General features: G+C 43.2%; 1 protein-coding gene across 19 annotated transcripts in view; it reads left to right on the forward strand.

Annotated features, from left to right (window-relative positions):
- Positions 1-20,850, forward strand: part of ARVCF (ARVCF delta catenin family member) — a 295,496-nt gene extending 274,646 nt beyond the window's left edge. For 18 of the 19 annotated variants that reach the window (XM_075516535.1, XM_075516537.1, XM_075516534.1 and 15 more), the window contains 9 exons: positions 2,647-2,774; positions 3,742-3,892; positions 5,259-5,451; positions 6,625-6,736; positions 7,332-7,422; positions 8,641-8,694; positions 14,598-14,689; positions 16,810-16,923; positions 18,325-20,850. In XM_075516535.1, the coding sequence (XP_075372650.1) occupies positions 2,647-2,774; positions 3,742-3,892; positions 5,259-5,451; positions 6,625-6,736; positions 7,332-7,422; positions 8,641-8,694; positions 14,598-14,689; positions 16,810-16,911 (923 nt within the window). In that variant the 3' untranslated portion in view covers positions 16,912-16,923; positions 18,325-20,850. The remainder of the gene's footprint in view (positions 1-2,646; positions 2,775-3,741; positions 3,893-5,258; positions 5,452-6,624; positions 6,737-7,331; positions 7,423-8,640; positions 8,695-14,597; positions 14,690-16,809; positions 16,924-18,324) is intronic. The other variant, XM_075516539.1, reaches the window with a different exon arrangement.
- The last annotated feature ends 207 nt before the right edge of the window (positions 20,851-21,057 follow it).

A 21,057-nucleotide genomic window follows, 5' to 3' on the forward strand; every position in this document is an offset into this window, starting at 1 on the left:
AGACTGCGCTTAAATAACAGGAGAGGGTGAACATGGGGCTGCTTCCAAGTGTGCCGAAATTGTAACTAGGCGCTTTAAAACAAAGCCATCAGAGAAGACTGGCTGAACAATTGCATACTATTCAACCACAGGCAAGTCTGAGCTCTCCTACAGAAGCGGTAAATGTTCTGTATGAATATTATCTGTTAATGAACTTGCCTTCATCCCTTTTGCTGATCTGATTTACATTTCAGCAAAGCTTCCTTAAAAGATAACAGTGTCAAAATTCCAGTAAGCTATCCTAAGAGATTTTTTTAAGTACTAGTGTTCAGGAAAGGAATACTGCATGCTTATCAGGCAGCGGTGTTTTTTCTTGAGGAGTTCTTAGATTGCCAATTCACCTTGTGAAGTGGCAGAGGAAAAAGGTGATATGAAGGTCATATTGGAGTCAGATAATCACAAACTTATTTGAGGAATGGAGAAGAGCTATACAACTGTTCATGCTTCATATATTAAGTAACTACAGTTTTTCTCAGCATTCAATATAGAGGGCAATGATCCCAATGCAAGGAGAGGACATCGGAGAAGAAGAAAGTAAGTGGTATGGATTGGCAGGATGCCTTTGGGGATTGCCATCTGTTGGGGCTTGCGCATATCTGTAGGGTGTCGTGTAGCAAGCAAGCGGCGGCATTAAAACCAGTCGCAGCCGTGGAGCTGGTTACCTGCCTGGTGGTTTGAGCAGAATGCCGGCGTGCTGGGGTGGGTGCGAGCAGCTGAGCAGAGAAAGCGTGAGCCAGCACGTGGGAGCTCATGGGTCCTCGTGCATAGGTCAGGTTTTGGTGCGGAGCAAAGAAACCCTTGGCTGATGAAGTGTGTTTTCCTGCTTTCAGTGGGATACATAAGGCCTGTATGTCCCACGGGTTAACATGGCCTGTGCTTATAGGTAGTGTTATAGAAGGTTTAAAGTATTGAGTTCTGAGATCTTGACTCACATAGTCCGACAGCAATAACTAGTATGAAAAATATGGAGAAACAGTTAGATTTCAAATGTAGGGCTTTAATTTCAGAAAGCCTTTAGCAACCGAGAATTTTAAAAAGGAAAAAAATTGATAGGGTATCCACTTGATAGGTTAGCATTGTTCAGTTTTCTTGCTTCTGGGTTTGACCTGAGATGGCTGAAATACGATAATCTGTGATCTGTGCTCAAAAATATGTATATGAGAGATGGGGGATTTTGAAGAGGAAGTACTGAAGCGAGGGAGTGATTTGTGGTTTAGGTTTCCTGTCTTGCTACTGGAGAACTTGCTTTGAATTATGCTACACTTCTAGGACATCATCTTGTTATGTGAAAAACATTCTTTTCATGTGTACAAATAATAATTAAAAAAAAGTTCTGCTCAGAAGAAGCTTCAAATTTCCTCTTTGCCCAAGCTCATTCACACCTTTATGCTTTCTTTCATGTCATGTTTTTCCAAAAATCCTTTCCTAGGTAATACCTGCTGAACTTTATTTATTGCAAACGCCCCAAAAGCCACCAATCCAGAAATATCTTCCAGCTACCGTGACTGCGGATGAGTCTGTGTTGACCATAGGATGCTTGTGCCTTCCTGCACTCACCAAAACACTTTAGGGGATTTAGATTCTTGTTCAGATAATCTGAACAGCACCGTGATCTTTGAGATCGCGTTTGCCTGGCAAGTCCTTTAACTGGAAGCTTGCATACTCTTCCCTCATGGATGCAGTGTGTCACGCCACACTTGCTGAAGAAAGACAGGTAAAAATGGCTTCAAAATATGCAACAACTTGGAATAATGAAGTTCGTGCCTAAGATCCCCTTTTTCATATGGGTAGATGGATAAATCCTAATCCTTTGGATGAGGAAGTCAAGACACGGATGCTACTGTCAGTTACTCAGCATCACAAAAGGAAATCTCTGGCAGAGCTGGGAATAGTTCTCATTCCTGTCGTGCTTAAACTGCAAAGCTGATCCAGTGACTCCGGGGATATTTCGTTAATGTGCGTGTCTGTCGCAGTCTCCCAGTGTGGTAGGATGCTGGTGTATTTCTTTACCTAATATTTGAACTGGAGTCAGCATTTCTCCCTGCCCCTACCAACTGGGGATTCCAGTCACTTTGACATCTTGCATCTTTCTTTTGTCGCCTAGGTGTGAGAAGGGGCTGGCTGATACCATTGTGTGTAGCTTGCTCTCTCTGGCCCTGTTGTTTGTGTCTGTAAAGGTACTGAGCTGGATTTGAATGAAAACAGGAGTGCAAGGTGAATTTGCAACCCAGTCTAGAGATGCAAAGTAAGAATTGTTGCAGACAAAAATTGTCTCTTGTCGCCTTGTTATTACTCACGTCTACTCAGCTATACTCAGCCTGCTAGGCAGTATGTAGCACAGCACCAATTTCAGAAAGAATTGTCAACCTGAAGACAAGCAAAGGAACCTTCAGCCCAGGTGACCATCCTGTGCGTGAGTTCCCGTGTGCACCATTTTCAGTAACTGCAGATAAAATTGTCCTGGACGTGGCAGAAGCCCTTCTTTCTGTGGTGTAGCTTTCTCTTGGCTGTTCTCATATGTGATTAAATAAAGGTATGTTATGTGTTTATTCATACATTGCCTTCTCTGCTTCTCTTGCTTCTGTTCTCCTCTTCCCCCACCTGCAGGCTTTGAATTACTGTACCAGCCAGATGTGGTCCGACTGTACCTCTCCATCCTCACCGAAAGTCAGAACTTCAACACTCTGGAAGCTGCAGCAGGGGCTTTGCAGAATCTCAGTGCTGGCAACTGGATGGTGAGTGCAGTCTTCTCTTTAGTTAGTCTCTTTTGTTTCCTTTGTGTAAGTAAAGAACAAAGCTGTGTCCCGTGATAAGTGCACTGTTACTTTGTGCATTTACATCTCCTTTAAAAAGGAAAGGGGTGGGAACTCCAAAGAAATTATTTCCATCTTACGTGCCCACTTAAAACGTTTTGCATCTTCTGGACAGATGGTGTTTCTGTAGCGGAAGTGTCACTGAGCTCATGACAATTCAACCATGAGCAGGTTTCACTATTTAAACCACTTAACCATTGCTTCGTCCGTTCAGAAAAGCCTGTTGTTAGCTGATTAAGTGTCCTGAATACTTAATTCATTGGATTGTTAGATTGCTCAGGAAGCTGCACTCCAAATTGTCCTCTTGACACCCGATCTGAAGCATCCCCAGCACTAATCAGGCAGTTCTCTCAAAGGTATGCCTGATCGCTTCTAGAACCGCATGGCAACGTGGGACTGAGCAGCAGCCTGAGGATCAGCAGGGTGGTGTTTCACAGCTGTCTTGAATACAGTTTATTTTAAAATCAACCATGAAACAGAATAAAAGCATGAAATTAGAGGTGGGGGAAGATAACAGATGCTTTGGATGCTTTACTGTTCCCTCCAAATGACCTCTTTTTTCCTAATCCAGAGGGATGTATGTGTTTTCACACGGAGGTGTGTACAGAACAGATGCTGGCGGATGATGCTCCTTCCTTCTATTTCTGTCCTCTTTCCCCAGCAGCTTGCTAAGCTGTAGGATGAACTTCTACATGCTTGCTTTCTCGGTGCTTGATGAACTTGAATGACGGGTTGAGTTATAGATGCATCAGCACACACCACCTAACTAGTCTTTGCAGGGAAAAAAAATTAATCACAGCACTGAAAGAAATGCCGGGGCAAGGAAGGGGCGGGTATATGAACTCACAATACTTTGTGTTGTTTCTTTTCCCTTGTGTGTTCTGATCAGTGGTCCACGTACATCCGTGCAACAGTGCGGAAGGAGAGAGGCTTACCAGTGCTTGTGGAGCTGCTCCAGTCCGACTCTGACAAGGTTGTGAGGGCTGTGTCAATTGCCCTGAGAAACCTTTCCATGGATCGTCGCAATAAAGATCTTATAGGTATCTTCTGAACTTTCCTAACTAGGCTGGGATCTTGGATACCCTTGAGAGACCTCACGCTTTCTGTCACTTGTGCTGAGGATTCATTTTGTATGCAGTTTCCATCTGCACTGAGATTACTCTGTAGCCACCAAGTGGAGGGCTGTCATCTCCGAATGTGTTTCCAGCCCATTCAAACAAGCTGTGGTTTGAGGGAAATCTCTAACTCGGGAGTAAAAACAGATGTAGATTTTTTGCAGGAGAGGGGAGTGTGTGTAGGTGTGCAGAGGACTGGGTGGGTTAAGCGGTTTCTTGTCTCTTCCTTAGCTCTGGCTGACGTGGCACTTGTGCTCTGGGTTGCACATGGTGGATACAGAGACGTTGCTCCTTAGGCCTGCTATTTAGATTAGAGTGAGAGTCTTGCCCTTGGCATGCTAAGCTAACCTGTGGAAGCACAGTGGGCTCTAAAGCGTCCCTTTTTTCTCGCTTCCTCCTTCCCTTCTCATCCTTTCGTGTGGTAGTTGCTTGTAGAAGCTGGACACCAAACAACTTAATCTTCTTCAAGTCAGTTCTTCAGCAGTGCTCACCAGCTCCTGTCCAAGGGGGTAGATGAGCATTCACCTGCCCATAAGCAGGAATCTGAAAGATTCAGCTGTGAGTTGAGTTTTCCTCTGGATGCCTCTGTATTTAACTGATGTATTTGTTTAAACTGTAACCTTGTCAGGCCAGGAAATATTGGTCACACGTTCAGGGCCATCATCCAAGCTGGTACTAACAAATAGCAAGGTGGGATTCTGCCTTAATACATCAGGTTCTTTTTTTAATAGTTCAGAGGTGTAGCTAGGCAAATGGTACAGACGGACACCTGGGGGTGATAAACTCTGGACTCCTTGTTTTTTCTCCAGTACGATACAGTGAGAAGGCTAACTGCACCCAGGAGGAAATACTCTTACCTTTGCTGGGGGAAGGTTAATAAATGCACGGCTGCACACCTTGCCCCAGAAGGCCTATTACAAGGCTAAGTTGAGTAAGCCATGCACGTGTATTAGCATGAAGATGTGGCATTAGCAGTAGCTACTAGATGCTTTTTGCCTCAGGCATTGCAAAGTATGATAGATGCTGGCTGTAAAATTCTCAATAAAGATTGCCTTTATTTTTTTTTTCTCAATACCTTTTAGCGTTCATAATGGAGTTTGTCTTGGGTATCAACTCTCATCACCTTGAAATAATGAATGATAAATGCACTGTTAGGTTACAGTCTTGAGGTTCAAAACATGTGCATTATAAAGTTTTTTGACCTGGCAAACACCCTTGAGTTTCACCATTCAGGATGGGAAGCTGCAGTGATTATTAGGGCTGACTAATGGTATCTCTTCCCCTTATCTAGGTAGTTATGCCATGGGTGAGCTGGTAAGAAATTTGCCCAGCAGGCAGCAGAGATCTGCAAAGAACCTGGAAGAGGATACAGTGGTTGCGGTGTTGAATACCATCCATGAAATCATTACTGACAGCTCAGAAAATGCAAGGTCTCTGATCCAGACACAGGGCATTCAGAAGCTGGTAGCTATCAGCAAGTCAAGGTAAGTGACAGTTGAAAGCAAAATGCGTAAGAACTCGCTGCAAACATGAAAATGTCACTGTGAACAGCAGCTTTTGCTTTGTGAAAGTATTGGAGCATCCTAACCTTTCAGAGCAATTAATATATACACAGTAAAAACAGTCAGCACCTTTAATAGGTTTACTTGATTAAAAAAAAAAGTCAATTGAGTAGTTACTTCAGTCATGTTAAGATGTGCTCTCTCCTTGTCAGATACATCTTAGCACCATGTATGCATTTAGCAGACATCATTTGCAGTGAAACCATGATCTTTGTTTTTAGTGTGGGAAGCCTTTTCCTGTGGTAGCGTTCCATTCCTGGAATGCCAGTGATGAAATGTGTGTTTCTTTTAAGTAAAATGGTTAACGATGTGCGGTAATTGTTCTAGCCGAAGGGCTGGTGGGGGTAATTTGAAGTGACAAATTTTCACTCTGCAGTTCTGTTGAAAACTGTGTTCTGACTGCTGTAGAGAAGAGTTTGTTTCATATAGTTCAGCCAGTTCGACATTATAGGTGTGTTTTCAGCAAACTTTTGGGGGAGTAGCTGAAGGCTTTGTTGGGTTGCGTAGTTATGAAATATGAGAACCAACCAAGAATCTAGCCCTGTATTAATTTATAGAGGGTGCTTGTGTACTGACTTAGTAAGGAATGGATAAAATTTCATTTTCTGTTTTAAAAATAGCTTACTTTTTGCTGACCCAAATTGCTTTGTAAGGTATTCTAAACCACGGAGCAACTTCACTGAATTGTGAGGAATATATGTAAGTTGGAGTGAAGGTTTGAAAAGTGGCTTAGAATTTTTGTTGTGTTTTTTTTCCTAAATAAATTCAGGCAGGATGGCATCCCCATCTGTTTCTTGTTAACGACAGCTACAAGACAAAAGGGTCACCCTGGCCTCAGTGCTTGCCCAGCAATACACGTGAAAACCCAGAAATCCACACAAGTTACAACTTTTGGATTTTTTTTGTCAGCAAATACCTATAGATATGAAGGAGTCACTGAATGATTGCACACGTATCCTATAGCTTATAGGTCCAAAGAACAGCTGTATGGAGTACTAGGTTATCTCCTGGACACTCTTTTGGTGAAAAGAGGTCAACACGTGCGTAGTCTTATATTGCTTGATACTTAAGCTCTAATATTATCTTGCAAATCAGCCAATCTCCCAGAGAAACAAAAGCGGCATCTCACGTTCTTCAGATGATCTGGAGCTATAAAGAACTACGAAATGCCCTGCAGAAGGACGGGTGGAACAAATCACACTTCCAGGTAAAGGTGCTGGGTCTTAGATTTAGTTATGGAAATGCCTGAGTGGAAGATGTCCTAACTTAGTCTAATGTTACAGTCTGATAGACTGCGGGCTTTGGTTCTGTTCTTCTGGGTGACAGAACAAAGCGCTGTGGTCTGTTCAGTCACAGCATCAGGCGTGTACTTGCTGGGTGTGTCTTTCAGTGGTCTGTACCTTTTTAGGTTTTGGAAGTATGGCACCTCGTGTAGCCCAAACGCTCGTGTTTTGCTGGAGGAAGAATTAGCGTGTCTTTCCTTAGTTGTCTCTCCTTTGAAATGTTCCATCTAGCAGCCTAGGGCAGCCACCTGTCCTTGACACGCAGCCTCCTCATCCGTCCTTGTGAAAAGGTTTTGCTCCTTCTACAGACCAACAATGCTGCCATTTAGACAGCAGGAAAAAAATTGCACCACTATATGAAAATAAAAAATACTCCAGTGCCATATTCTCGACAGAAGGGGGGCTTAGCAGTGTTCCATAATGTTTCTCCATACTGTGGGTTTGTTTATTTTTCTGGTTCAATTTCCCTGAGTAGCAATTTCATATTTATGTGATTTTTTTTTTTTTTTTGTCTCGTAGTCTGTTTCTGCAACTCCAAAGGGTTCCAAAGGTACTGCTGGCAGGTCTGGCTATGATGACAGCACTTTGCCTCTGGTGGATAAAAGTCAAGGTCAGTTCTGCTCTTCATCACTTTTTTTATTGTGCTTTGCTTGCTTGTTTTCTGGATTTGCCACGTCTGTGTTATGGCGTGAGGGGGAACACATATATTATTTGTGTGGTGATTTTTACCCCACAGTCCCAAAATGATCCGTCCTATTAGCTGGATATGGATAGCATTCCTTCCCTTGTGAAATGTACACTACTGATGTTGTTTTCTCAACTTGTATGCAACATAATCAGTTAAGTCTTCCTGGGAGAATTTGGGATAGATGCGAGTTGGAGCTTTGAAAGAGGACAACAGCCTTGTTTGACAATGTTATATATTAATAAATCTCGCCTTCAGCCAGGCAGCGGGCTTGGCCTTACCTCTACTCAGTCCTGGCGTCTTTTCCTTTCTAAATAAATGTGCCTGGTTTGGCAGTGCTTCTTCCTCTGCTGTGCGGTTTTTTTCATTGGAGATGGTTTATCCAAACGCTGGCTAAACCTGCCTGTGCTTTTTCACGAGGCCTGGTGCAGCCGTACCAACACTGGTGTAGCTCCAGCTTTAATTGCATTGTGATTGCTTTGTCTCTGACTCTGCTTCTAGTTTCAAAACTCGGATGTCAAAATTTCTTTTCAGAAATCTTTAGTCTCCTGCGGCAGTTTGCCCTGTTGCGCTTTACCTGGTTTAACTGCAGATTACTGCAGAAAAGACAGCCCCACGCTGCCCTGCCTGTTGCCACCTTCCCTGTCTTTGATCAAATCTGGCAGATTATGCAGACGGAGGAGGACTCGGGTCAGTTTGCTGATCTGACAATAAACTTCTTGTTTTCTTTGTGGGTTAGCTTTCTGTTGGCTCAGCAGGCTGCTAGATTGGATTGTGTGCCATGTGAAGCTGCACCCTTACTTATTTTCTTTCTCTTCTATTCTGGAGGGACCAGAGAGGAGCTTGTTAATAGCAGTAGGTAGTCCAAAGCAGAATTGCGGTTTCTGTTATCACTTGGAGAGAGGGAGTACTGTATTACAGTGCCAAAGCAGAAAATATAAGGATTACATGTGCTCTCTGGAGAGCTTAAATCGAACTTCCCTTTCTGAACAGATAACAGTGGAATACTTTGGGGGTTTTTTTTACAATAATCTCTGCGTTCAGTACTTTATGGACCTCTCTGGTCCTGTGACTAATTTAAACATACCAGGTGCTGAGAAAAGCAAATGTGACTCAAGCTGTTTCAATGTTTCTGTTTTACAGATAATGAGAAGGCTGGGAGTCGTGATATGATACCTATGGATGAACTTGGCCCAGGTAAATTCAGTCACAGATCAAACCCTCTGTCTGTTTCAATAGAGCACGCTGTCACTCACGGGAAAGTTCAGCTATTTCTCTAGGTGATATTCTTTCAGATGGATAAAGCTGACATTTAAAAACAGAACGTTACCTTACAAAAAATTGGTCATCGTCTTCCCCCCCCCCCCCGTCTTTATTTTAAATACATGTAGAGTGTACACACCAATTTCTCCACTGCTTTAAGCCTATAATGGAGATTGTCGCGGTTTCAGCTGGGATAGAGTTAATTTTCTGCCTAGTAGCTGGTATAGTGCTGTGTTTTGGGTTTAGGATGAGGATAATGCTGATACCACACTGATGGTTTAGTTGTTGCTGAGCAGTGCTTACACTGGGCAAGGGCTTTCCAGCTTCCCCTGCTCTGCCGGGTGCGCAAGCAGCTGGGAAGGGGGCACAGCCAGGAGAGCCCAACTGCCCACAGGGCTATTCCATACCATAGGGCGTCATGCCCAGTATAGAAACTGGGGGGAGTTGGCTGGGGGCAGCGATCCGCTGCTCAGGGCTGGGCTAGGATCGGGTGGTGGGTGGCGGGCAGTTGCATCGCTTGTTGGTTACCCCCCACCCCCCCCCCCGGGTTTTGTTCCTCTCTCTCTTGTTGTTTTCCTTTTCTTCTATTATTATTATTATTATTAAATGTTTTCTCAATTATTAAACTGTTCTTATCTCAGCCCACAAGTTTTCTTGCTTTTGCCCTTCCAATTCTCTCCCCCATCCCACCGGGGGGAGAGGGTGAGCGAGCGGCTGCGTGGTGCTTGGTTGCCGACTGAAGCTAAACCACGACAGAGATATAACTGACCCAGCTTTCATTCTAGTCTCTGGCCCCTGAGGCAGCTGCATTCCCTATCACAGATCTGGAAGTCTGGAGGTTCAGAAGGAAAAAAAGAGTTTAAAATTTACTTCAATGTACCGCTTGTGTTTAAATCCGTTCTTTTTTATTTTCTGTAAGTAACACCAAAAAAAGTTAATATGTATGATATTCCTGGCTCCACCTTTCATTTACCTGCAGCTAGCTGGGCCTGGCTTTTCCTGTAGACTGAGAACAGCCACCTACTGTCCGAGAAGTGCTTTGGGGTTGATCAGCTCTGTAGTTTAAGACTGGTAGAGGGTTTTTGTCTTTACTGAGGTAGATAAAGGTGCTGTGTCGTTTCTTGGGAATTTACTTTACTTCTTCCAGTTGACGTTATTTTTATTTAAATACCTGTATTAATGCCTCCAAATCAAAGTTTGATATACTGCTATTTGTGATTGCGGCTGAAAAAAATAGCGACTTAGAACAAAGCTGAAAGCCAAGCGTGTTCAGAAGTTAAAATAACAGGTATATATTGCCTTTCGTATTCTTAGATAAATGAGATGCCACCTGCCATGAATCAACTGTCCATATGTATTTTGCCTAAGGGAACACTGAAACGTTTGTTCTCACAATGGAAGGAAATAACTTCAGAGAAGATTGCCTGGCAGGAGAGCGGTGTGCTGGCAGGTGCTGCAGTTATGGGCAGTGCCGATTGTTTAGAGTCTCAATATTAATTGTTGCCTTATGCTTTCAGGAGTTGCTGGTACAGCTCTGAGTACAAAATGAAATGCAAATTAACAGCGTATGTACATCACGCAGATTCTCTGGGCCGTTCTGTTCTCCGATCTTTTCATCACTGTTAGAAGAGGAATTCTGTCAAGTTTTCCTGACCCTAGCTCTTGAGTGCTTTTTAACTCCAGTATGATTATGACTTTGTGCTGTTTCAGAGGTCAGCTGAGAAGGGACTAAATTAATTTATCCAGTTTACTATCCTTAATTCCAAGGAACTGGAATAACAACTTAGTACTTCATCTCTTTCCTTTAGGCTCTTCCAAATGCCGTATGTTTTTTGTCTTACGGGCGTACTAACGTGAGGAGCTGCTCTAGACCATATTTTCTGATTTCAGCTTCATTGTGGACTGTTGTATTCTGGAGTTTCTGTTCTTTTTCCACTCTGGAGTGAACTGGCAGATATAAGGAGCAGAACATCAATGTTCAGTCCTCTGGGTTCGTACCTCCAGTAAGCACAGCTTGGTTGTATCCCCACATGCTCCACACCAGTCTACGTTGAGCCTCCAGGAGAGACTGACCTCACTTATGTTTGCAAAGAAAATGCATGACAGAGTACCAGAGAAAGTTGTTCAGCATCCCAGCTTATCTTTTTATTTATTTTTATTGCAGAAAGTCCTGTGCCCTGGTTTCAGTTGTGTGGTTTTCCCTTGCCTTCCTCTCTTTTTGACTTCACTCGCCCTAAGTTCTTTCTACTTTATATTCACTGTGTTTTAGAGAATTCTCATCTGCCTCCAGCTTTTTGTCATTCATTTCATTTAATTCAGATGCTTCCAGGTTGCATAATTATCTTTCTGGTGTACCGCTTTGGTACTGAACTGTAATTGCCTCAAACCCGTTACAGTGTGTCAGTGCAGAATTCAGTGGGTTTCCATGCTACGCACGCTGGAGGTACCCATCCGTTCAGCCAGGTCCTTCCAGCCCAGGGTGTTCATCCTGCTGCCCTGCGGTGTACAAGACTGCTTGTTCCAGAACACCACCGCCTGTCTCCCGCTCATCTATTGCCTCTCTTTATCAGGGTGCAGCTGTCTGGGTGCCTGGGCCTTCACTGTTAACCCATGTTGACTCTTTTTCAAGATTGCAAAAAGAAAATTGCTATTGGTATCTCAGCTTGTTTGCTAATGCTGTGGGGGTCATTCTTCTCTATAAAGGAAATTAATTCACTATCAGAGCAGCTAGGGAGGCAGAAAGATACGTTCCCCCTCAGCTGGCAGTACTAGACCAGTCAGATTCCTGTTGTCTGGAGCAATGGGAGGGCCTGGGTAGAGCGTGGATGTCCTGGAAGAAAACATGTATTACGAGTTACCGTGGGATGCACTAGACAGCCCAGTGCAGAGATAGCTCAGGTCTGTCAGACTTCATCAGCTCCAGACAAGTGGCTCTGCACCGAATAACCTGAAGATCATCAATGCTTATTGTCACGGTGCTGCCTGAGGCCGGCTGTGACCCTGAGCTGTCTGCAGAAGCAGCAGAACTGTGATCTCAAGGCTGTATGCCGAATTTGTGAGTTCTCTAAAACTGTATCTGTGCCTCAGTTAACCTACAGTCAGTCAGACGAGAGCATCTGGGAGCTGAGAATTGTTCAGACCAGAGACCCACAGTTCACATGCCCCTGTCCTACATGCCCATCTTCAGGCATAACTTTTCCTTTCTCCTCCTCCTCCTTTTTGATGGGTCCAGAGGTTTGATCTTTGTAAGTTGAGAGCTGTGTGAGGGCACGGATGGACTGACACGCAGCAGGCGTTTGGTCCTGTAATTTGCGATGACGTTAAAATGCTGCTGCAGAGTGAATGGGAGATAGCCAGTGAAGCAATACAGAAGACAACGAGCAGAAAGTTGAGAGAGAGGAATAAACAAGCCAGGAATGGGACGTGCCTCTATTGACCAACATAACTTTTGCCCATACATTGGATTGTATTAACTCAGAATAATGCACTTACACCTTGGAGCAGTAAGATCTGTATAGGTCTCCTTTATGCCACAGAAACAGTTAGTTCTGATAACTTTTTAGAATGAATCTGAAACATGGGAGAAGCAGTACTTTCTAATGTCTCTGGAGAGCTGTAGGCCTCGGGGCACTGAGGTATTACTTCTCTGATGCAGCCTCCTTCGAGATATTTCTCATTTTATTAGGTCAAATCATGAACTTCCTATCTCCGCTGCTGCTTATCTTGACAATGTCATAGCATGGTGTGTGGTTTTTGGAAACACATAACCCATTAGTGCTGACGTGTGTGGCACTGTTAGCGTGCAGACCACACAACAGTGGGCCGACGGTGTGAATTGCAAAATATGTTGGAACTGAGATATAAAGAACAAAGTTCTTGACCGTTCTTTGTTGTTAGATTACTGCCACTGTGCAAAAGCTTGATCTTCCTGTTGCCGCTGCCCTGGCTGAGCTTTTTTTTTTTTTTTTTTAGTAGCATTAAAGATCTGTTGTGCTTTTAATTTTTTGTGATTACAGTCCTTACTTCTGACCTTGCTCCCTGGGAAGTATCGCAGCTGCCATACTTCACTTAGTAGCTGTTGCTTTCTGGGGGTAGGTTAAAGGTTTCCTTTGTATCTTGGCAATTCATTTAAAAAATGTTTGTGGATCACTCATGATGATGGCACTACAAAAATGCAAAGTGATCCGTTACGTCTTTGTGAGTATAATTAATATTAGGTTGTAAAAAGCTGCTGCTCAGTTGTGAGTTTGACTGGGGGGGGGGAGTCAGCATGTTTCCATCATTTAAATACATACCTGTGTGAACTATTTACTCCTAAACAAATGATGAATCTTTAGATTAGGATATGACTTACTAGCAGTACTTGTGCCTGTCATTTGAAAGAGAAATATTGATCATGCATTCCTCCCCAAATGCTGGCTGCGTAGCTGGATGCAGCTGGTGGACTTTAGGTTTTTTCTTTTTTTGTTTGAAAGGAATAGCCAAGAATGTTAGGCATCTTCATTGTCAACAAATAATAGTAAGTAAAGCTCTGTGTAGCAACGATTTTCATGCTTTAAGATCTGTGTACTACACGTGTAACTCCCAAATTCTTTAGTTATTTTTAGGCGATGTGGTTCAACAATCTGTTACTGTCCATGCTGTCATAAATAGCTACTTCGGGTGCTCGTTGCAGGCCCGTGTGCACTTTGATTCATACGATGCATAGGAAAACTACAGCTCTTTTAAAGCCTAACCGGGCTGTGGCCAGCAGAAACATCATTCCGGGCCCTGCTCTGCGACTGTTTGGCACAAGTCACTCCAGCTGCGTGCACTTTTGTCACGTGCCGTGGGAACCCCACAAAAAACATGACTTGCCTTTTCTTAATGCCCTGTTGCAGGAGTAAAGCAAGAGAGGAGCATTTTGGTAGTTGATATGAAACCTTTTTGTGGTATTCTAAGAACCCACTTTGTCAGGACATGAAAACATTAACGATCCCTCAATTACATAGGGGAAAACAAAAGCCCACAGGGAGCTATAAATTTGAGTGTCACTTACTCCAGATTAGAATGCTGTCAAAGCAGAGCAGGAGAGGATCTATTTGTCACTGATAATGAGGGAAACCTGATGCATCAGGAAAATAAATTAAGATTTGCATTGGCTGACAATGATTCGAAGCAAAGGTTCTGAAATAATTAGAGCCATTTCTTTATGAAGTCCTCTCCGCCTTCTCTTCCTTGTGTTCATCACGCTTTCATACTGTTTCTTAGTTGTCAGGAGAAAAAGCACCAACAGGTGCTACGTTGTGATGAAAGCCAGCCCAAGCACAGCAGGCTTTGCATCGCCATTTCTTCCAACTCGACAGGCCCTTTTTCTGTGTGCTCTGAAAGGGACTCTTCCAAACCCTTGTCATGTCCTGCTAGTAGTCAGGCTCGGGAAGAGTGGGAACATGCTGCAGAGCATTCAGAGAATGAACACAGCCAATTAATCAGGCTGCTAAGCAAGGAACACAAGATTTGGGTTGAATTTGGAGCTCATTAGCCACAGGGCACGAGATGACAACTTGCTGCTTTCCTTGGGCACGCTAAAAACTGCAGCAGGCTGGGATGAAAACAGTGCTGCTTGCTAATGAGTGCCAGCATCTGGCAGTGATATAAAAAGAGGGCTTTTCTGTTTTGTTTTAAGCTGGTAAAAATGAAATTTCAGAGCTGGAGCGCATGTGAAAAGCAGGCTGCCAGCATCTTTGGGTTGTGATGGTTTATTTTCCTGTTTCTTTGCTGAAGAATTCTGCTAGCATCAGCTCTGGTTTTGCCCTTATTTGTGCTTCATGCCTGACTGTCGTGTTATTTCTCCTCAGATGGGTACTCTACAATCGATCACCGGGACAAGGAGCGCAAATACAAGACCAGTGATAACACAGGGGATGCCTCAGAGAAAGAACCTTTAAAAGTGAGCTTCCTCTTACTGCTGAATGCTAGTTAGTGCCTTTAAAAGAAAGGAAGCCTGGTGGTGTCAGCAAGAAATTTAGGGTAGTTACTCACCAGGGGGCTGTAAAGGGCTTTTTTTTTTTTTTTAAGATAAAGGCACCATTTCATAACTTAGCACTTGGCTAACTAGAAATAAAAACAAAATGCTGCTTTCTAGTGCAGAAGCAAATGCAGGCAATCACTGTGTTCTTGTAAATGGATGAGGTTGTAAAAACACAAAGTGTTTGTTCTGTTACCCTCGTCCAGACAGCATTCCTTAGCCCTAAAGTGCATAAGTGTGCTCAGACTTTGTTCTGACAACAGTCACTTCAGGCTGTCACACTGCTTTATTGTTTTCAGCACGAGAAGTAGGTTTGAGCTCGTGTGTCTGTGTACAGCAGTGTGGTGAACAATATTCATTTCCCCAACACTCGTTCACAGTCCTGACGGTGGACTATGGGCACGGGCCAAGGAGATGGAGAGAGAGGGAGAGACCTGCATAGGAGAGGGAGAGAGGAGAGAGGGAGAGACCAGTTGTGTGTGCCTTCTAAAAACAAATTCAGACAACTTTGTAATTTAAAAAAAAAAAAAACCCTCTTGCTTCACAAAGCTCTTTCTATTGTGGGTTGTGTGCAAAGGTAGCTTAGTAGGCTCTGTGTAATTTCTGTTGCATTGCTACGCCTTTTCAGTAGACCTTTTTAAAAGTCGCTTAATGCTGTGGCCGTCAATTCTCCCTGGCCTCAAAACAAGCTTGTGTTTTCCCCTGGGGAAGTAATTTCGAGGAGGAAAGGGAGCAAGAGGAGGATTCAGTGAAACAAGAGTCAGTGGTAGGAAACACTGCTGTTAGTCTGCAGAAGGCTGTCCTTCATAACCTTCAGCACGTTGCTGATGATATCAGAAAATCCAGGTGACTCATGTTCAGTGGAAACAATTAAACTTCAGTCAATTGAAAGGAAAACCCACTATTATTGAACAAGGAAACTAAAAATGTGATTTGGAGAAAAATATTTCCATGGATCATGAATTAGGAAGATGTCCTGCTGCATCAGTCTGCCTGTGTTGACTTGCCTGGTCATGCATTTCCCGCTGTGTCCTGCCTTTCCGTGAAGGTATACCCTGGAGAATGGCTTCAATCCAGCTGGACATTTTTTAAGCACAGATCACTCTCTTCAGTTTGCCAGTTCTGGGTATAGGCGCATCCTGTTGAAGGCTGCCCAGCTGGCCTTTTTGGTAGAGGTGGTTGTGCTCCTTCATTTGTTTTTTTGGAACTGATAAAACTGAGCTGATTACCCAAGTCATGGAATGTGCTGCCCTGCTCCGATGTTGGAAGAGATGGCCCTGCCTGAACCAGTGTCAATGAAATAAACCTTCTAGTTCCCTCATCACAGTTCTTGTATGTTTTGCAAGGATACAGTGGGAATGGATGCACTAAGTGACATAAGAATGTTGATCAATAGGAGCTTGACAAAAAACATCTTTGTAAGGAAAATAGGCTAAGGCAGGAAAATTAACAAATACTTGTTATTTTTGCCACTCAAAATTCATTAAAGTGGTCCGATACAACCCTCAAAACCACATCAAGCAGCCCAAACTCCAGTGTATGTCTGAAGTGAAGCACAACCCAGAGTTCAGTGAGTAGCTGCTTTGCTTTCATGAGAAAAAGAGAAAAAACATTTTGCCTCGACAATGTGTCTCCCATAGTCTGTGCTGTCCCTTGGTTTTAAGGACAGAGGGTGACCCGAATTTGGCCTGTTGTACACGCCAAAGGTATGTGCTGCCGTGCCCTCAGTTGGGCAGAGCTGTGTAGCTGCTACTCATCCTTCTCCCTATGCTGTGAAACAGAAATATATCTGTGGGGTCTTCTGGCTTGTGAACTGTTTGGTAACCATGGCTCTGAGGCTCAAGAGTGGCCAAGAACTGTGAATAACGATGGCAGGGAAGTGCAGCCTTTTGGCTATTGCAGATGCTTTTGTCAGTATTGTGCCTTTGCCGATCTTCCTCTATCACTAATTTTCCCTTGTGCTCCTTTAAGCTGACTTGTGTGGTGGTTTTGTTTGATTAATCCGCTCTGTTTTGCCTTTAACTCCTCACCCTGTGCTGCAGAATGACACAAATAGGAAAAACATTAACAGGAGTAACAGGGCTTCGGTGAATCTGGTGGATGCCCGTGACATTAAACCCCAGCCTGTTGACTCCTGGGTCTAATTTGCATGCATGGTAGGTCCTTTTAATGGTAATTGGTGCTAGTGATTAACTTGTCTCGTGCATGATCTGTATCGCTGTGGAATCTCTTCAAAGCTAACTGCTAACTGGGTCCTTTCAGACAAATGAAAATGCATTTGAAAAAAAAGTGGTGTTTATATTATTCAGTGTATCTTTAATGAAATGCAATCAAACACCACTTGTTTGATTAAAAAATAACCTGTCAAATAACCAGGCAGAAAAGTAATATCATGAATGATTGGTTGTCAGCTGAAATGTGACAGATTTCTGCTGTTAGGCCATGGGAATGAATTTGAATAGTGTGGTGTTGCTTCCACCCATTTTTTTCCCCTCTATGCTCATTATAAGGATTAGCCTGAGACTTAAGGAAAAGCATATCCTTGACTATTTATGGATGTTCCCCGAGGTTCCCATGAATTACACGGCCCTGTCCCTCTGCAGGAAAGCTGCTGGCTGTCCACGAGTAACTTTGCAAGGAGAGACGATTTTGGTTACACAATAAACATTGACTCACAACTCCCGCTTCTCAATTCCTTTTTTTTTTTCCCTGTTGCTGAAGAAAGGTGCCTTTTTGTCGCTTTCTAGTTCTCTGTCTTTGCCATGTGCCAAGTTCCTCAGTAATGCCACTGGCCTATCTTCGCTCCTGCCACTGCTAATCTGTCTCCTGCTGTCTTGCCAGACAGCCCTCTACCCGAGTTGTACCTCTGGCACTCCATCAGATGCGATGCTACCTTTGGAACAGCAGGTTTTGTGCCCCAGGCTATGACTAAAGGAAAACTGGGCTGGGCACCTTTCCCATCAGAGTGGGCAATAGGCCTTTAAAGGCCCAAATTCCAAAACATGGAGCATCATCCACCCCCATAATTCTACATGGAAACCACTTGCATTAGTGGGAGAGAAAACTTCTGTATGTTCCTGGGTGGTGGTGTTGGATTTTTTTTTTCCCCTCTTTCTTCTTTTAAGAGTCTAGTACAAGTGCTAAGTGTTTACAGATTGTTTCTGTTCCTGGGTTGGAAGCACCTTCCCAGAGCGGTCTTTCAGCATTGCCAGGTACTCGTACATAGCCACGGAGCAGACCCTGGCACCTTTGGCTTCCCACAGCTGGTCAGCACTGCGTGGTCAGCCTTGTTGGCTTAGCCAAAGGGCAGAGATAAATGTGTGTAGTCCCTGTACCCTTCACTCCTGCACTCTTCCTCTGAGCAATGAAGGCTTACAGGCGGGGTACAGACTTTGAAAAATGAAGTCTGTGCTCCTTTTCTCCCAGTCATACCCTTCAGGGAACCCATATATTGGGGATAGGTTGGCATTTCCAGTCGCTGTCCTGCCACTGGGTGATGGAGATCACCAAGGTCACGTTACTTGCTGGTATTAATCAGTTGTGACTTTATTTTGCAGGGCTAGAGTCCAACCATATTTTTTTTAATTGTGAGGGAGAAACAAACATTGAATCGACACAGAGGATCTCATCAGTCACCACTGCCATTCAGATTTGGAGGGCGCTGCATCACTGACCAGGCTGCAGAAGATTCTAGGAGGATGTGGGGAGAAAACACGACTGACTGCCATTGCCAACCCCGGAGCACCATGCCTTACCGCGAGACAATTTGCTTTTTAACTCAGTTACGTTCCCACCACAAACAGCCACCACCTCCCCCTCCCTCCCAGTCCTGCAAGAAGAAAGCAAGCAAGGAAAGAGAATCCAAGCTTCCATCTAGCTGGCTGCATTCTTAGGTGACTCTGACGTGTGGATGGTGCCAAGTATGAGAAGTGAAGGTCATGCGGCAGCAAAGACGACAGCTTCACAATTGAAAGAGAAACTGCAGAATATTTGAAATAATATCGTAGGTGTAGCCATGAAGATAATAGCACTTTTCTGGTTTGGGGCTCATTGTTTTGTTTTTTGTTTTGGGGGATTTCTTTTGAACTGTGAATCTAACACTTTTAAAGGCTTTTTGAAAAATGTTTAGGTTGTCTTTGTTATTTCCACAGAAAGTGCAGGAATGTTGGGTGGGTTTATTGGATTTCAATGAAGGGAGAAAATGCAGAACAAAAACTATTAAACGCTGGTCAAATGGACTGGAGAGTGGATGACAAAATTGATGCAAGCTGTATAATCTGCTTTTAGAGTAAGCTATATCAATCACAGTGCTATATTATCATTATAATCTGGTGTACAATACTTCTGCCTTTTGAATTCTGTAATGGCTCTGTTTTTATTTCCACATATTGAAAAGCAGGTTATTGAAAGTTTCGGTGTCCCTGGTTCAGAAATCTATGCTGAGAAATGGAGTTGGCTGGCTTTTTATTTTCTTGTTCTCAAAGATTGCAATAAGGAGGTTTTACATTTTAAATGTACAACTGTTGCATTGGTGATGATTAACAACTTCTTTTGCCATAGCTGTTAACACATTGGAAGAAAATAGGAGCTTTTTCTTAGGATGTCTTATTTTGAACATGCTATAAATTTTAGATGGGTCTGTCACTTATATTTGACGGTAAATTTATCACTGTTGGATCCATGTTTGCTTTGGGCTGTAGATCCTGATGAAAAATGCCACGAAGGGAACTGGTTTGGCGTTTTTTAAATCATCGTCATCATGATTTCTGTGTTCCTTTGGTTTTGTTTTGAGATTACATATTTCATTTGGTGTGAAAGTCACCCATGTGCAACGGCTCTCCTCTAACATGCCAAGGCCTGCTTTGCGTCAGGGGGAATTTTGACCTCATGAGAACATACTCTGCATATATGGTATCTGGTAATGCCGTGAACGAAATGACTTCAGATCACTGATTTTCTCCAGGCATTGGTCAAGGGAGGGCAGCAGATGAGAATAGGAAGCAAATGTCTCACCAGTAGCATCAGAGGACTTTTGCTGATTTTATTTGGTTGCCACTGTTCTTTGATTGCCACATTTAGTTTTAAACAAGCTCCTAAAAACGGTGTGACTGGAAAGCACATTTTTTAATCTAGCAAACATCATTTGCGGTTTTCAGTGCCTGCCGTTTCCTTTGTAATTAAAAGGGGGAAATATCCAACAACCTCACGTCCCCCAAAATGTTACTGTAATAGTAAACATCTAAAATTTTTGTAAAAAAAAAATTTAAAAACTTAAAAAAAAAAAAAAAGCAAGTACCAAGAGCTTTGTATCTTCTTGAGTATATTAAAAATTTGACAGGAATACATATATATAAATAAAAAATCTATATATCTATATATATATATTGTTGTGCAGAGGATAGGTTAACAAAACCATGTAAAGTAGTTTGCAGGAGAGGGAAGCATTTGTTGATTCAGGGAAAAAGACTGATGCCAGAAGCTGTCAGTGATTTGGATGATACGTGTGCTCCTTCGCACCCTCCCTTTTTGACCCTCATCTTCCACGTACGTTGCAGCGGTCACTTCTGGATCCTGGGGAAGGTGAAGTTGCTTGGAGCAAATTAAGATAGCAAAGATTTGTTTTTTCACCTGCATGAGAGTCCTATTGGGCCAAAGATGCTCAGCGGATCAAGGGAAGCAAAGAGATGCATCTGTGATTATCTGCATTTGTGTCGGGGCAGTGTCTCTCTATGTGTAGACATAAAGTGTGGCAATGAAACCAGATACATAGTCTGACTGTATATTATATCAATGGTGCTCTTTTCATACTTGTTCTGCCAATATGCGGAGACCCTTTTAACCAAGCTACACAGAAGAGTTTTATATCACTTTTGGTTATGTACTTGGTGTATTCTTTTTGTATATGAAAGGATTTTTTTAAAAACGTTCAGTAATTAGCAATGGAACCTGCTTTGTAGCTGATTAGAACAGTGTAAGAGAAGGGCCATGCTGTCAGTCTGTCCCTGATCTACTTCAAACCATATATTTACCAAAGGAGTCTGAGCAAAAGTTCACTTAAAATAAAGACCTGACTGTTGAAAGGAGTCTCTGCTAAGACGTTGTGATTTAGTTATTGTACAGATATTTCAAAGCCAGCAAGAGGTTAACAGAGAAAACTGCAGGAAGGGGGAAGTGAAGTGACTAGGGGCCAATTATGTCCATGACTGCCTATTCCAGATATCCCATGGCTCTCAGTGGGGCACGACAGGGACACTCAAATCTGGATTGGAAGCTACTTTGGTCTCTGTCAT

The sequence above is a fragment of the Mycteria americana genome, chromosome 13 (genome assembly GCF_035582795.1).
Source record: "Mycteria americana isolate JAX WOST 10 ecotype Jacksonville Zoo and Gardens chromosome 13, USCA_MyAme_1.0, whole genome shotgun sequence".
Taxonomy (NCBI): Eukaryota; Metazoa; Chordata; class Aves; order Ciconiiformes; family Ciconiidae; genus Mycteria; species Mycteria americana.